We start from the raw sequence: 17,621 nt of genomic DNA on the forward strand, positions 1-17,621 counted from the left end.
CTTTGTCATATATCACATTTCCCATATTTTGCTATGTATAACATGCATTTTTGGGGCCAAATTTTTATGAAAAAAATAAGGGATGAGCATTATACATGGGTTGTGCTAAACCACAGGAGCCCATTACGCATGGCAAAATAGTGTCCCTCACAGTAGCCCTGTGTGTGTTTGCCTCACTTTTCTCTCACCTTTTTCCCAGTCCCCATCAGGAAAATGGCATTTATCCACCTCTTCCTGGAGGCCTCTACAGGAAGTTTTACTATACCGAGCTGGGTTGTCCCGTCTTCCCTTTTCCCAGCCTGAAGCAGCAACTGTTCTCTCAATCCAGGGTACATCCAGATGCCACATCTATTTCCTACAAAGTGATCATCCCATTCACCTAATAACTGAAAAGGTACCATATCCAAAGACAAAGATAAATGAGAGGCCATCTGTGATGAGGCTCTTTCCCCACCTACCCACTTCAGGCTCCCAAGTCTCACAAGGTAGAATGAATCTCTCATGACAGCCTAGCCTGTCCCATAGGCGACAGCTGTTAACCTCAAAAAGACCACCAAACAAACTGATGCAAGACATTGGGATCCCACTCCCCCACTTCGTCCACAGAAGTGACTCCTGCACCAGCCATAGACTAACAGCACTGTGTGGAGTATCTAGCACAGTAAGACATCAGAGAATATTTGTAACACCTAGCAGAAATTTACCCAAAGTTCACCATCCAAATCACAACCCTTCCATCAGGGAGTCTGCATGAATGCCAAGTGAGATGTATAGTCATGAGTCAGCTCTTCTCCAGCCAGCATCGCAGTCCTTGCTTTGTGTTAACTTCTCCCCTTTCTCACTGTTTGCTTGGGGACTCAGCTAGGTTGACTGTATGTTCCAATTTACTTGGCAAAGTCCCAGTTTATGCCTGTTACCCTGTCATAACAACTACTAGCACCTTCCTCACTCTCAGATGAGGACAATTGGGATGATAAATTGTCATTCTAGGATATCTATTTATGTATATTATATGTATTTAATATTTTTCACTTTTTAAAATAGTATTGTTACAGTGTAGAAGGAAAGCATAATTCCTATCCTAAACAAGTGTACTATTTAAAAAAACAAAAGTACTTGTTGCTGGTCTGTGATAATATGGAAAGCCTACCCCAGGTTGTATTGGGCTCCATTAGCTTCACTATAAGAACAGTCCTCCAAACTAAGCAGTGTGCTTAGAGACCGTTGTTTTGCATGCTGGCATAAGTTCCATATCTCTTCTTGGACAAAAACATTTTGCAGACCAGCACTTCTGAGTAGCACTGTCCTATACTGAATAGTATTTTGAGGCATAACACACTTACCAAGTACTTTCAAATAGTTAGGTAATTTATGTTTTGAATGTTTTGACTTTTGCAGAAGCCCCTGGTGAATTTTAATTTAAGTATTTAGTATTTAAGTGTTCTGATGATTTGAGAGAAATTAACTGAAGACTGAATGGCATTATTACCTCACCCATTAAAAATAATGGAATATAGCTCTGGCGATGTGGTTCAGTGGATTGAGTACCAGCCTGCGAACCGAAAAGTCGCTGGTTCCATTCCCTGTCAGGGCACATGCCTGGATTGCGGGCCAGGACCTTGGTTAGAGGCATACAAGAGGCAAACTGATTGATGTATTCCTCTCGTATTGATGTTTCTCTCCCTCTCTTTTTCCCTCCCTTCCCCTTTCTAAAAGTCAATAAATAAAATCTAATAATAATAATAATGGATGTAGAGTCCTTCTATCCGAAAAAACTTTTTAAAGAAATATTTATTTTTTAGAAGGGGGAAAGGGGGAGAAACAGGGATAGAGAAACATTAATATGTGGTTGCCTCTCATATGCCCCACACTGGGGCCCTGGCCTGCAAACAGGCATGTGCCCCAACCAGAAATGAACCGTGACCCTTTGGTTTGCAGTTTGGCACTCAATCCACTGAGCTATGCCAGCCAGGGCTGAAAATTTTTTGAATCATAACTTTTTCAGAAACAGCTTTTATTCAGGCAATAAGGGGTATATTTTGGTATTTTATTTAAGGATTCATAAATAAGTGCAAAAACCATAAGGAAAAACATTGATTATCATAGAATTCAGGAGAGGGCTTTTCTCTGTGGGGTGGTGGAGGATGTATATGTAGTAGGTGATGCAGAGTGAAGTCTCATCATCTTTATCAGCTGTTCTCAGAACAGGCTTAGGGGTCTGGCTAGCATCATTTAAACAACACTGGATTACCACTCTACTTCTTAGGGATTTTGGGTTTCTGGAAGTTTCTCCAGAAGTTTCTGGGTTTCTCTTTCTTGATACGGAGATTTGTGGCTGTTCACTTTGTGATTTTTCATTAAGTCATACATTAAAATTTTTATGAAGTTGGTAGCCAATCTAATGTGTTGGCAATTTAAAAAAATTTTAAAGGGAAGAAACCAGCTCAGCTGTCCATTTTTCTGTTTTCCTGAGAAAGAGAGTAACCTGACTATTTCAAATGCACTTTCCAGGCCTTTCCCTGGAGGTTATAATTCAGGGACCAAGGAATATTATGTTTAATGAATCCAGTAATCAGGTAAAGAGAAAAATGACTTAAAACATTAGCAGTTCCATCAAGTTTTGTGTATCCAAATCATGAACTTCAGAAATGTTGAACAGAACAGAAAGAAAAGATAGAGTAGTTGTTGAAATAATTCAAAAAAGTACTCAGAATTGAAAGAGAGTATTGCAGGTTGAGCTATTCTATCAAATAAACAACACAGTAGAAGAAACAGACTTATCTGTGAGCATCGCTGAAAAAGTCAGAATACAGCCCTGGCCGGTGCGGTTCAGTGGATTGAGTGTCAGCCTGGGAACCAAAAGATCACCCGTTCACTTCCTGGTTGGGCACATGCCTGGGTTGCAGGCTAGGTCCCTGGTTGGGGTGGTGCAAGAGGAAACTGATGAGTGTATCTCTCTCATATTGATGTTTCTCTCCCTTTCTTCCCTTCTCTCTGAAAGTAAATAAATAAAATCTTTAGAAATATATATGGCTGCCCTGGCTGATGTAGCTCAGTGGATTGAGCACGGGCCTGCGCACCAAACAACCTCAGTTCGATTCCCCGTTAGGGCACATATATGCCTGGGTTGCAGACCAGTTTCCAGCAGGGGACATAGGAGAAGCAACCATACATTGCTATTCCTTTCCCTCTCTCCTTCCCTTCCCCTATAAAGATAAATAAGTAAAAAAATGTTAAAAAAAATAAACCACTAAAAAATATATATATATATATGTCCGATACTGAATTTTTTAACACATATTTTTAAAAAGAAAGAATACAAATCTGAAGGAAAATTACTTTTACTTAAAATTCTGTACTCAATTAAAACAAGGGTTAGCTTAACGACCCACAGTTTTTCATGGAGTGACACCTCCTGTCTACCCTTCGTTGCAGTGTCTACTGTGTTCGGGAAGGGTATGTCCCAATACAGGGGAGTAAACCGGAAAGCGGAAGATGGAGAATTGATGAAACAGGAACTAGCTCAAGAAATAGTGCAGAAAGGAGCCCCTAGGACAGTGAGGGAGGGTCCCGAGGAACAGGGACATAGTGAGATGTATACAATAAGAAGAGAGTCTGAGGTTCTGTTAGAAATAGTCGCATAAGAAACTTAGCATATGAATAAATACGGCAGTTACTTAAGAAAAACATCAAACTTTTTCAGGAAAATAAAAAGATTCTCAGAATCCGAACCACTAGAATCAGCTGTGATAAGTATGCACACTGAATACCATAAATACTGACTATTGCTGTAACAGAATTCGGGGGGCATGGAGGGAGATGGAATTGTGTGTCTGTGGTGGGTTGGAAGTAGAGGTTAAAAAAACGAAATCCCTACTGAAATGGCTAGTCAGTTAATAATTCCCAAAACTGAACAAATCAAGCTGTTGCAATACCAGTAGAATCACCTTTTAAAAAGACACTTGATCATTTTTACAATAGAAGCTACATATGACCTGCAGAGAGGTGATGCTGCAAGTATGGTTTGGAGACCTTTAAACATGAACACTGTTCTAAGCCAGGCACTTTTCTTCTGTGGTTAACCCGGGCTGCTCATTAGAACCCACGTGGGCACTGCTGGAAAAGTCCTGATGCCCTGGCCCCCCTCAAGTTTCTGATTTAATTGGTCTGAGATGGAAAGTGGGCTCCCAGTGTTGGATTTTCCTTTATGTGTGTTATCATTTAATTCTCAGAGCAACCTCACGAGAGGTAAGGATCATCTTTTTTTAGCTAAACTGCATGGCTCATTGTAGAAAATCAGAAACATACGATTCACTAGCTCATTATCCCACACTGAAGACTTTTATCTCCATCCTTAAATGCTTCATTCTACTTTTTTCTAAGAACTAGAGCATTCTCCCACATAACCACAATACCATTAGCCATCCTTTTTTGACCAGTTTATTTGCATTATCTGTCTAGCTTTTGATGACAATAGCCTCTGAAACTACATAGTTTTCTTAGTGAACCACCTAAAATCCTGACTTCTGTCTCTTTCTAGGTTAGAGATGTAAAAATAGTTACTTTGGCTTCAGGAAATACCATGAAAATGTCCCTATCTTCCAGGCATTTCCTGAATAAGCTGAGAAGCTCCTTTAGAGTCAGGTGCTTCTCACCCTTTACATCTGTCCTAAAGGTGAGATGCTGAGAACTGGGCAGGTCCTCGAAGGACATGGCGAAGGGTTTATTGGTGACCAAAGTAGAGTGCCTATTCCTCGATTGGTCAAGACTTATCCACCTCCCCACAAGTAAACAAATGTTTCTTCTGTTATTTAACATCAATGATGGCTTATCTACATACTCAAAACCCCTTTTTCTTACTGGCTTCCCTTATGTAAGACTCAGCTGGGTGGGGGGGAAGACTGTTGAAATTGATTTACCACCTTCTCCTTAGCTTGTGTTACTTTGCCTCTTCCAGTCCTAGATTTTTCTCCGTGGCTCATGAATCTCACGCTTAAGTCTGAGATTTGAATCAGGGACCTCACCCATGTTGAAGAGAACCCTTCAGGGTTGGTTGGTTGGTTGGTTGGTTGGTTGGTTTTGACAGTGATAATAGCCTTTCCAGATGGCACAATGTCACAAAAAACATTCATACTATCAGAATGTCTAACTTGCCCTGGTTGGTGTAGCTCAGTGGATTGAGCGCGGGCCTGTGAACCAGACGATCATGGTTCGATTCCCAGTCAGGGCACATGCCTGGGTTGCACGCCAGTTCCCAGCAGGGGCCAGTTCCCAGCAGGGGATGCACGATAAGCAACCATACATTGATGTTTCTCTTCCTCCCTCCTTCCCTTCCCCTTTAAAGACAAATAAATAAAATATTTTAAAAAAATAAATAAAAAATAAAAATAAAATAAAAAGAATGTCTAACTTATGGAATTTTCTTCTGGGGTGATAATGTTCTGAAACTAGATGGGGGTGATGGTTACAAAACACTATGACTGTTCAAAATATCACTAAATTATACACTTTAAAATTGTAAATGTTATGTATATTTTCCAGGATTTAAAACATCTCCCGCCTACCCCCTCACCATAGCTTCAAGGGAATACAAAAGTAGGTTCTCTGTGCAGATTCCCTCCCTACCCAAGACCAGTTTGCAGCCGGTTCTAGGCGTTCTCATGACAACTGGCCATTTTGTTAAGCCTCTCAGGCAAATGCTGTGTACCAGGCCGGCCTCCCCACCACACTGGCTGTTCTGATTCCTCTTTACCCCATGGCTTGGTGAGTGTACAGAGCATAAAGTGTACTTTGCAGATTAGCCTCAACAAAGCGTAGGAAACGAGGGAGTCCACTAGCACTGACATTAGAAAACAAAAACAAAATCCTCAAATTACCTTTATTAGTTTTCACACTTCTGAAAGCAACGGACCCACTTCTTACAGAATATTGTGTCTTAAACCCACGATGAGTGTATATACAGAGAAGTCCCCCTCCACCCCTGTGTCCTCCCCAGCAACCCTAGAGTGCCTCTCGGGGTACATTTGAAATACACTGTTCCATATCAGGGGTTTTTTTTCTTCACTGCTTGTTCGTTTGTATGTTTGTAAGAAATTTAAAGAAATTCACAGGAAACCTCCTTAAGTCACGTGTAAGGTTCAAAGTTGCAAAGAAACAAAAGCTCTATTTCCAGACATGCCTGCAGAGCACTGGCCAGTCAGCGCTGTGTGCATGATGGGGCAGCTAACTGGGTGTGGAAATACATTTGTGTAACACCTAAGTATGCTTGTTTACCTTTTGGGGAAGTACCCCAAAATACGTATATGTTCATAAGTGAAGGTCTGTTTTAATCTCACTACCCTGAAATACTTCCAGTGTTTGAGGCATGTGAGTGCGTGTTTTAATAGTAAAGACGAGGTGTGCTAGAGAGGCCGCGGCTGGGAAGGACTGCACCCCTGTTGGGCCTGCACCTCCAGCGTCTCCCGAGAGACAGACAGACAGGTTGGCCATGCTGCATCAGAGGCCGTCTTGGGTGTGGTTGCAGAGTTCGGAAGGAGTCAGCGTGCTCCGTGGTGCAGACCCGCGCTATTGGTCTTGCATCTTCCCGCGGCAGAGAGCAACAGACAGCACAGTGGGGAATTCAGTGTCTCTCAGCAATGTCTTACTGCCCTGGAAATGCTTACTATTTGAGAAATTGAATTTCCCAGTGGAAAATATGGAAGTGATTGACCACTAGGGGGACATTAAGAGGACTGAGGACAGTTTCTTAAAGAATAGTAATATGGCCTTGGCTTGTGTGACTCAGTGGATTGAGGGCCAGCCTGTGAACCAAAGAGTCACCGGTTCAATTCCCAGTCAGGGTACATGCCTGGGTTGCAGGCCGGGTCCTCAGTTGGGGCAAGAGGCAACCACACATTGCTGTTTGTCTTCTGTTCTTTCTCCTTCCCTTCCCCTGGCTCTAAAAATAAGTAATTAAAATCACTTTTTAAAAAAGAATAGTAATATGTTAGATGTTAGATCTAATTGATGTTTACAAAAAATGTGCTATTTTCAGAACGGGACAGCAGTGAGTGTGGTTCCACTTTGGAATGAATTGGGCTACTTGCCTCCATTCTGTTGATATTTTCGGTTTCAAAACAGATATACATTGAAGAAATTATGTTATTAATTCAGTAATTTTTAAAAGTATTTCTTATATTTACTTTTTGATACAAAATTGTTACCGTGTACAAAAAATACAGCATAAATATACACTCTATTGGCATAAAGAGAACCCTCGGGTAACCACAGGGGACCTCAGGAAATACAGTGTCGTCATGTCCCAGAAGCCATTCAGGTCTTCGTGAGTCACAAAGGGCTCTGTCCCTGATCCAATGAAAATGAGGCTAGATTTATTTTAAACTCTGGCTTTAGCATTTGTAGTAACTTGATACCACTTCCACTTTTTGTATCATGTTAAGAATAGAAAATTTAGCTACTTGAAAGAAATGTTTTGGTGGTAAATTTCGTTGAACTTGTGTTGTTATTTGGATGAAATATAAGTATAGTGGCTTATTAGATAAAATTTTTAACAAAGAAATCAGTCCCAAATGCATGGTTTCTGTTTGCTGTGTCAAGGATTACTTTTCTATTTTATTTTCTTGGTTTAATGTGCATATCTTCAGTTGGCATCTATTGTATAAATGATCACAACCGATTAATGTTTATCTCACACATAGATGTTTCTCTCCCTCCCTTCCCTTCTCTCTAAAAATAAATAAATAAATGGCTGCTATGACTCTTTCTGTGGATTAATAATATTTGTCAGAATGAGTTAATTATCCCCTTTTTGCACACACATAGTCACTGTCATTTTCTTATGAAGTATAAATTTTAAAAATTAATGGAGTAGCAACCATTGACATTTGGTTTTGTCTCCATTAGACTTAATAGACTGGTTTAGAATATTTTTTAAAAAGTTATGTGCTATTTTGTAATCTGGTTATATCCCTTATCAGAGTATATTTACATTAAATGAGCATACATGTTTGAGGTGAATGAGCGGTCTGATAAATTCTCATAAAAATAAAATATGCCATCATAGATAGCTTCTAACTTTATGCTACTTATCTCTCTCCTGTAGAGTCACAGCGTGAATTCAGTAGCAGGCCAGCAACAGGATATGTGCCTGTGGAGTTTTGGAAGAAAACTGGTATGTGTCTGTCTGCATATGTAGGGTTGCATGTACTGATCTGTGCCCATGTGTAGCGCCTATTTGATGGAAAGATTGTTGTCCATAACTTCCTCCCCGTAGGGCTCTAGGCTTCTGCCTCTTCCCCTCCAGCCTCCCCACACATCTGAACGTGTCTCAGGTCACTTTGCAGGTCACGAATTTGGAATGCCTCCCTACAGTCTATCCAGAAAGTAGGGAGGAAGGTCCCTTTCACACCCTTCTTCTGGGTCACACTGAGGCATTGAATAACCAACTCTTCCTTCCCTGTTTATATGCCCTGTTTCTGGGCATGTCGTTTAAAATTCATTTCTGCCTGTTCGGTAGAATCTGTACACACTGTTCACATTTCATTCATTCTGCTCTTGGAACCAGCCGGCTGTTCCTTTAGCTTCACTGCCCTTGGCTTCATCAGGACTGTTCTGGGGAGGCCTCAATTTCCACAAGAATAAAGAAGGGTGGAGCTGCCTGTTGTGGTGAGACTGGGGATCAGACTAACCTCACATTCCTAATCCTTCCCTTAATCCAAATCCTAGCTGCCTTTTCTTCTTGCCTCCTTCTCCCAGTGACATTTAAGTCCAATACAGTTTTTGCTTTTCTTCCTGAGATAAAATTTGCTTCAGCAAAATGTTAATACTTTTAACTGACCCAGGCAGAGAACAATGGGCTGTAGACACAGGTCTGGGCAGGGTGCCAGGAGCCCTGATCACTGCCTCCCACCACCATCCTGCTTGGTGTCCACAGGACAGACACTCCAAACGACACTCTAGGCCTGAGCCTCAGCCCTGAGTCCCAATGTAAATTCCTCCCTTCTGAGGCAAGGATGGAGACTCCCATCCTTTGGGAGTTTGTCCATGACGACTTTCAAGAGCATCAAGACCATAATAAACAAATGGACAAAAGATAGGAGCAGACAAATTATGAGAAATGCAAATAAACATTGTAAAATGTTCATTCTTACTGGCAATAAGAAAAATTAACATGCACAAGATCTCTTTGGTAACTGGTATTTTCTACTTGGGAGGTACCTTTGGTTAACAGCCAGACTGTGGCACTGGGCCAGCTAAATTCGAGTCCTCGTTCTGCTGTAGTGCCATCTGTACGTGATCTTAGATAACCTTCAGCAAGGTAGTTATCCAAACTGTGATTCGTACCAATCCTTAAACTGAGAGGATAGGTGTTCTTCAGGGCATTGTTATGTTGGCTCAAAAAGAGAGACAGTACCTACCTGACGACTAACAGGAGTATTTGGAAGGTAGCTGTGCTGGGCCGCAGTGGACCTGTGTGGACATCAAGAGTAAATGGAGTTAGGTGTCAAGTCAACCGAACATCGTGCTTGCTTGACCTTTGAGGTGAAAACTTTCTTTTCTTAAGGCTGGAGCAGTAAAATGGAAAGTTCAAGGATGGCAGCCTAGAATGCTGTTTAAACCTCCTCTGAGCCTAGGCCACTTGCAAGAGCCACGCAGTGAGGGAGTCTCCACCCCTGCCTCAGGAGAGAGGTACTTACATTGGGACTCAGGGCTGAGGCTCAGGCCTAGAGTGTCGTTTGGAGTGTCTGTCCTGTGGACACCAAGCAGGATGGTGGTGGGAGGCAGTGATCAGGGCTCCTGGCACCCTGCCCAGACCTGTGTCTACAGCCCATTCATCGTTCTCTGCCTGGGTCAGTCTTCTACACCTGCCTCCTGTTCCTTTGTACCTGGGTGCCCCAGAGGCACTTCAGCCTTACTCGCCTCCACACCAGCATTTTGCTTTATGTCCATTTCATTGCATAGCACCACCACTCATCACCTTGACCTCCGCCTTCAGACCCTAGGTCTCTGCTGCCAGTCTCTGCTCCATCCCCTCCTCTGTGCCACTTGCTTCTGCCTAAACTCATAGTCTCTTTTATCCCTTCTGAATTGCTATCCCAGCCTCTCAGTTGGTATCTCTGTCTTAAGACTTTTCTCCTTGCATAGAACACTTTGGAGTTCAGTTTCTTTAGAAAAGGGGCCAGATTCTTAGCATGAGATGCAAGACTCCAAAAACTCATTTCTACCTACCATGACAACCAAGACACATTTTCTTGATCCTCCCCTGTCACTTGTAAAGCTGACCGCTTTCCCCTTGGGTCTCATCTCCTACTGACACCTAAGCCACCTTTGTACTTGATCACAGTCAGTTAGGAGAACACGGACTACAACTTAGTCACCCAGACATTCCCAGTCCCTAGCACAGTGCCTGCCTCCGTCTATATACCCAGCAGATGGTTGCGTGAACGGACAAGTAAGTGTGAGCATAAAAGCTGAACACATATATGTTCATCTTTGTGTGTTTTTAGAAAACAGTTGTCTTGTTTCATTTCTTTCCCTTTTTAGAAATGATGCGGGTGGGAGGGAAAAAATTTCTTGGCCAGTTGATTTTATTGTCACTTTCTTCTAGAAGAAGCTGTGAATAAGGTGAAAATTCAGGCCATGTCAGAAGTACAGAAAGCCGTTGCTGAGGCAGAGCAAAAAGCCTTTGAAGTGATTGCAACAGAGAGAGCTCGGATGGAGCAGACCATAGCCGACGTCAAAAGGCAGGCTGCAGAGGATGCCTTCCTGGTCATAAACGAGCAGGAGGAGTCCACGGAGGTCAGAGTCCCACTAGCCCTGGGGGCCGGGCTGGGGTGGCGGGCCTGGTGCAACCCACTGCTTTCTTCTCAAGTACTGGACAATAAGCTAGAACCGTCCACTCTTTTTTTTTTTAAGATTCTATTTATTTATTTATTTATCTTTAGAGGGGAAGGAGAGAGGGAGAGAAACATCAATGTATGGTTGCCTTTCATTCATCCCCTGCTGGGAGTTGGCCTGCAGGGAATTGGCCTGCAACCCAGGCATGTGCCCTGACTGGGAATCGAACCGCGATCCTCTTGTTCGCAGGCCCGCGTTCAATCCACTGAGCTATGCCAGCCAGGGCCTAGAACAGTCCACTCTTGAACTAGACGGTTATGGCTTTTATCTGGGAGCAGAAGGGTTTTATTTCTCAATTATACGGGACAGGGGGAGCAAAAGTAGGTTCACAGTTGTTCATGTGGAAAATGATGCAATAATTAACAGATAATAATACAAGAGCAAACCCTGTGTTTAGCATACTCCCGACTGTAAATCTACTTTTGCCCCACCCTGTTCTCTGTTCTTCTATCTATTAGCTCACTAGACTGGTTTAAATTTTGAGAACTCACCCTAAAGACAGAGTGCATGGGGTTGCACGGCAGCAGTGACCCTCCCTGTGAGTGAGGGGCCCACGCACTGTGTGCCGCCGCGGGTCTGAGTGCTGCCTTTTGATCCTCCCAGGGACCCTGTGAAGTGGGTGGTGTTGGGTTCTGATCTGACAGGAGAGGAGACTGTGCATTAGGGAATTTAACTGCCGTGATCCCACAGTGCTGAAGCCAGGGTGCAGGAGGAAGGCAATGCTGGCCCCGGTAGCATGCGGTCCACTTCTAAGTAGGGTGGTTCTTTTATGGATCCAAGCGACAGATCAGACAGACCTGCCCAGCTCTCTAAGACCCAAGGCTCAGGAGTTAGTTGGTGATGCTTCTAAGAGAAACAACTCCCTTGTCCAACGAAGTAGGTAAAAATGAAGTAACTGGCGGCGGCGGCGGGGGTGGGGGGAGTGGGGAGTACATGACAAAAGCACCATAGCAGTCCTTTCGAAGATAGTGAAGTTTTTCTGTAGCTTTCATTTTAGTTGCTCTTCAGCTTTAAGAGTCTTAAGCAAGCCTGTTTTTCTCCAAGTAGGTTGAGTGATTAACTATCTTTGGGACATTCTCTTAAAGTTGTAAAGAACTGGGTATTTTGGTTGTGTTTGTTTGTTTGTTTGTTTAATTTAAACAACAGGAAGTTTATTTTCTCAATCTGTTTACATGATCCCTTTCAATATAGCAATGCTAAGCATGACGATGTAAATATGAAAATGTCTGTAAGTATCATGTGTCCATCACAGAGGATGTGAAAAAATTCCTTGTTGTAGCAACTGTGAAGACACTGAGTTGTGAGAAAATAGTCCCTTTAATTTACTCTGTAGACTGTCTAGTGAACCTGGCATCAGGGGAGTGAATGGTCATATTGGTGAGAAAGTGATTTCTCCAAATTCATGCTACCTTTTTTGTTTGCTCAGAAATGTATGCTGCATATGTGATCAGAAGTCATATTTAAAGTTGAGACTCAAGGGGAAGAAGAAATCGTTTCTTTAACTCTCCCCTCCTTTTTCTTTAGAGTTGTTTCTGAGCAAATGATATCTTTTTCTGTTGTGTGTATTTAATTCTATACCTATATAGATATCTAATTTTACATCTACAGCTATTCATATCAATATCTATATTTGTCCATGTTTATCTACTTTTATATCTGCATTTATATTTTTCTATGCCTTTCTCCAGAGGCGTGTGTGTAGCATTTGGCTAAGAGCATGAGTCCCAGACCTGGACTACAACATGGTTTAAATCTCAGCTCTCCGTTTATGGAAGTCTGCTTTTAAGGGGCTGTGATTTTAAACATTGTACACATTTAAAGTCCAGCAGGGCCCCAACTGGCGTGGCTTGGTGGGTTGGGCGCCGGCCTGCGAACCAAAGGGTCACTGGTTCAATTCCCAGTCTGGGCACATGCCTGGGTTGCGGGCAACCCCCACCCCCAGTGGGGGGTCACTTGAGAGGCAACCACACAAGTCTCCAGCAGGGCAGCCCTGGCATTCGTCATTCATCCTGTGAGGTGGCTGGGTTATCGGGAGGAGTCCTGACCCTGAGTTGCCATTCTTGTTGCCCCTCACTAACAGTGTGTGCCCTGAGGAATCGGTTTACTTCCCTATATAGTGGGTGTGTGGCAGCCCCTGTCCTGCTGATCTCATAGTTTCTCCAGAGATAACAACTCAGTTGTGATGGTGAAAGTGTTCTTGCACCAGGCTGCCCGCAGGCAGGGCACAGATGGGGAGGATTTTATGATGTGGTTAACGACGTGTGTGAAAGCCGAGGCAGCCCCTCTCTTGCAGAACAGCTGCCTCCTCTGAGGCCAGACCTGAGCATCTCCCCTGGAGTTTAATATTAAAGACTCTTTGGCCCAGTGTTTGCCTCCAGCTTTGAGGAATGCTGACTTGAAGGGCGACTGCAACAAGAAACCTTTTTTGTCTTATGTTTTGGCAAAAGCCCGCATGGCTGAGTCAGGAAAAAGTCACGGGGAAAGGGAACACAACAGTGTCCTTTTCACCCTGGCTGCTCTGGCACTCACTGCATCGCTCCTGCATGCGTGTGTGTGACCCTACCTCAGTGGGAGGCTGTCTATTTTGTTTTTATTGTGTGTCATAAATTATGAAATAAGCTATTTTATGTAGAATGGCAGCCAAGGTGAAAGTACCAGCACCTTCATACCCTGCCCCGGTGCGCAGCCTTGGACAGAGGTGCTGGGCACTCTCCCCTTCAGCGGGCTGACCCACTGGCCTCTTCCCACAGCAGCCCCCGGAGACAGCCCCTGGGGTCTTCCCCGAAAGTGGCATTGTCTTCCCGAGGCATCTCTGGGAGTCAGCCTGCCAGACTCCGGAGCACCACATTCTCTGGGGTGCTCGAGCCCTAGCAAGTGCTCCAGCTCCCTTTTTGGTCGTCTGGTGTTTGTGTTGGCCATTTGGGACGGTCCCTGGCATGTGTTTCCTGAGAAACCAGTTGTGTTAGAAGGGAGTGCACAGCCCTTCCTAATGTGCTTTGAAACTGAACTCACACAGTGGGCATAGTCGGATCACGAGGTTTGGGTTCTAGGCTTTGCACAGCCAAGTAACCGTTTATAACCTGAGGCAAGCCCTTGCCCACTGGCCCTCGGTGTCCCAGCCACATGATGCAAAGGGGGGGCCAGGTGGCCCTTTTCAGCACTTACTGTCCATTGTTTTTCGCTTGAACAAATGTCCTGATTTCACGAGGGCTGGCGTCTCTCCCCTGAGGAGTGTTCAGTCCGGGCCTTGTGATGGGCTCCTGCTGTTCCAGAGAACTTGGGGAGGGAGGGAGGGGCTGTCCAAGTCCTTTTTCTGATACCTAAGCAGTCCTTGCCACTTCCTCCTTCTGGCCAGTGCCATAGTCTTTTTTCTTCCTGTAAGTGGTTCCTGGAGACCTTGGGTGCAGAAGAAACACCTGTGTCACTGCTGGAGTCATCATGGTAACCTGGAGGAAGGAGAAGAGGCGGGTCCTGAGCTTAGTCTCCTCGTTCTTCATGATGCTAAAGCTTAATGTTGGCCAATGATTGTTTCAGCTGCTTCTTTCATGGCTGCTGTTTCTAGCTCTGAGCATACCTCGCATAGCGTGTATCCTGTCACAGAATTAGAGCATTTTCAAATGGGGCACGCTGCACCCCTGGCTCCCCCACCACCGTGGTTTCTGCTGAACCACAGCAATGCCTGTCTCCCTCCAGGAAAGTTCAGAGTAGCAAGAAAACTCCCTGACCTAGACCTCTGGGGCCCTGAGCTCTGAGATACTATGGGGACTCCCATCAACAAGTCAGACGTACCTTCATGACCCCCAGGCCACCTATGACAGGGTACATCTGTGAAAGGAGAGAGGGCATAGCCACCCTTACTCCTGTTCATCAATCCTGGTCTCCTGGCAGGTAACTTATTTTTTAAAAATTGGGTGTTGTCAGTGAAAATAAGATTATTCCTCTGTTGGGGAGACCAGGAGAGAAAACCATGTGTGGTCTTAGAATAGATAGCTGTGGGGGTGGGGGGTCCCTGGAACAGAGTTAGGTTTGGTTGCTGAGGAATAAGATGTGAATTGGTGCCTTCAGCAGGAGATGGAACTCCCACCTACCTTACGATGATTCTCTTTGGGTTTTCACATCCCCCCATCTCACTGTCCCCTCCTTCAGGGTAGATACCCTTCTGTTTTTCTCAGGAAACTGGGAAGGCAGACCTTGAAGGCAGAACAAGCCCGGTGTGTGGAACTCTAAGCCCAAGCTGTCTGCCTGCAGGCCCCTCTCAGCAGTGCAGGTGACAAGCGATGACAGGTCTGCCCCGCAACACCCGAGCAGCTAACTGATGTCTGTGTCTTGCAGAACTGCTGGAACTGCGGCCGCAAAGCCAGCGAGACCTGCAGTGGCTGCAACATCGCGCGGTACTGCGGCTCCTTCTGCCAGCATAAGGACTGGGAGCGGCACCACCGCCTCTGTGGCCAGAACCTGCACGGCCAGAGCCCTCATGGCCAGAGCCGGCCGCTGCTTCCTGGAGGGAGGTCGGCCAGGTCTGCCGATTGCAGTGTTCCAAGCCCAGCCCTGGACAAGACCTCAGCAACCACCTCACGATCCTCAACACCTGCCTCTGTGACAGCCATCGACACCAATGGACTCTGAGCCCCGGGCCCACTTCCCCCTGATGACCTCACAACACGAAGGCTGGCTGTCTGGACCGGTACCAGTAGCTGTTGGGTCATCAGTAAGAAGTGAAGAGGTGCAAAGAGTCCCAGCCCAGCAAACACTGCGCCATAGCCTCTGCAGACATTCATTCATCCCAGTTTCCCATCCGTGTTCTTGGGGGAGCTAGTGCGTGTTCTCTCTGCACACAGGCAGCTGGCTAGAGTTGCCTCCTCCAAGGCTTCTGGTTTGCTCCTCTCCCCGCTAGAGCTGGTGTGGCTGGGCTCTTTTCAGTGTAGACCACCAGCTCCCCTCGCTGCCTCTTGGGGCAGCAGACTGTCCAAGGTGCCCAGCCAGGCTGGAGGCAGCTCACCCCACATGGTCTCCTACCCCACTGTCCTCCCTTGAGGCCTGGAGGCTGACCGCAGGCCGTGGGGAGGTCTCATGACGGGGATGGCCCCTTGGACTCCCAACAGCTCAGATGAGCCCCAGTCTGCCCTCAGCACGTGCCACCAGGACTCCGGGGGGCAAAGAGCGACTCTCAGGACTCCCTTGACCCTGCTGTGCGGACTCTTGACGATTCTCAGAAACCACGGGAAAGTCACCAATTCCATGAAAGTACCTGCAACAATAAAAAATAAATAAAACTTCCACCAAGCATCACAGAGAATTTCGGACAAGATTTTCCAGCCTGGCTGGATGCTTCCGTTTGGGACCCAGTGTTCTCACCCATTTGATTTTGCTTGTGCAGAAAATAGCCTCCGGCACCTGGATCAGTCTGAGGGAGAATGAGACGCAGCTGCGGACAGTCTGTTCTCTCTGCGCATGTCGGCCAGCTTCTGTCGTCCAGTCACTGAATGGATCGCCCATCAGAAACGCAGAACCTTTCGTCACCGCCTGGCTGTCTGCACAGTGGTTCTGTGTCATTGAATCAGAACACGAGTGTCCGGATCATTGTGTGGATCTCTTTCTGGGGTCTCTGGCACCTTGCAGGCCACAGTTGCCCCATAAGACATGAGGTGGCGTGACGAGGCCGGTCACTTCCGAGCAGCCCTCCGGACCCGAAGGAATTCTCAGACCTCATGGTTTCCCATCACTCACTATACGTAGTATGTCAGCTTATTCCTGGGCAGTCTCAGACTCCCTCGTATGTTTGATAAGTACCCTCTTTGAGCTAAGAAATGTGAAGTGTGAGAACTATTTGGAGAGGCCTGGCCGATTTTCTTCCTGCCTCAGGGAGTTTCCCAGCTGCTGCCCTGGCTCTCCAAATAAGACATCACCTAACCCCCTTTTGAAATATTAAAAACTGCCACACACACTTTCCCCTGCCGTTCGGGTTCTGTTGGGAGCCCAAGGACCCTGACCTTTCCGCACCCCTCCGGCACCCTCCCCCGGGATCAGTCGGGGTGAGTGGGTCTGCCCCACTCCTGTGGGTGCTTGTAAACCAGCTTTAGGTGCCGCGTCCCAGTTTGTGACGGGAGTCGGGAAAAGCTCTGTCCTGTGACGGAGCAGTAATGGGCATGGGCAGCATTGCCCTTCTATGTGGTGTATCTTACTTTACGAGTTTTTACTCCTTGATTTACCTTACCCAAGGGCTTTCTGTCTTCTAAAGAAACTCAGTACCAGACACCTATAAAATACCTGTATTTCCACCACACAAAGTAAAGTACTCCCAGAGAAGGGACAGCAAAGCAGCGTTACATTCATTTGGAACCCCTGGCACTGCGGCTGTCGGCAGGTTGCGGCTGCAACAGGAATGAAATCGGCACCCAGACAGGACCTGCCCACACCTTTGTTAAGATGCAGGATGTTCCATAAGGTGGTCGGGGAGCCTATAAATCAGTTACCACAAGGTCACATGGTGTCCACGGGGTCTGTCTGCAGCTCGCTCACATCTTTTTGGCAAGTTGAATGAACACCTTGGCAGGCTCTTTAAACTTCGGTGGCTGCAAGACTAGTCAGGGTAGATCAGGTTTTTCTTGGAATAAAGACCCCAAACCAGCCCTGGCTGGTGTAGCTCAGTGGATTGAGCACAGGCTGGGAACCAAAGGGTCACCAGTTTGATTCCCAGTCAGGGCACATGCCTGGGTTGCAGGCCA

The 17,621-nt window shown here is 45.7% G+C and overlaps 1 protein-coding gene across 2 annotated transcripts in view; it reads left to right on the plus strand.

Annotated features, from left to right (window-relative positions):
- The window catches only part of CBFA2T2 (CBFA2/RUNX1 partner transcriptional co-repressor 2), a 142,609-nt gene extending 125,086 nt beyond the window's left edge, over positions 1-17,523 (plus strand). The window contains exons 9-11 of one of the 2 annotated variants that reach the window (XM_037043880.1): positions 8,102-8,170; positions 10,607-10,797; positions 15,229-17,523. In XM_037043880.1, coding sequence (XP_036899775.1) covers positions 8,102-8,170; positions 10,607-10,797; positions 15,229-15,522 — 554 coding nt within the window. In that variant the 3' untranslated portion in view covers positions 15,523-17,523. The remainder of the gene's footprint in view (positions 1-8,101; positions 8,171-10,606; positions 10,798-15,228) is intronic. The other variant, XM_037043881.1, reaches the window with a different exon arrangement.
- Positions 17,524-17,621: the final 98 nt, after the last annotated feature.

The sequence above is a fragment of the Sturnira hondurensis genome, unplaced genomic scaffold, assembly GCF_014824575.4.
Source record: "Sturnira hondurensis isolate 20B ecotype Veracruz unplaced genomic scaffold, ASM1482457v3 Scaffold0004136, whole genome shotgun sequence".
NCBI lineage: Eukaryota > Metazoa > Chordata > Mammalia > Chiroptera > Phyllostomidae > Sturnira > Sturnira hondurensis.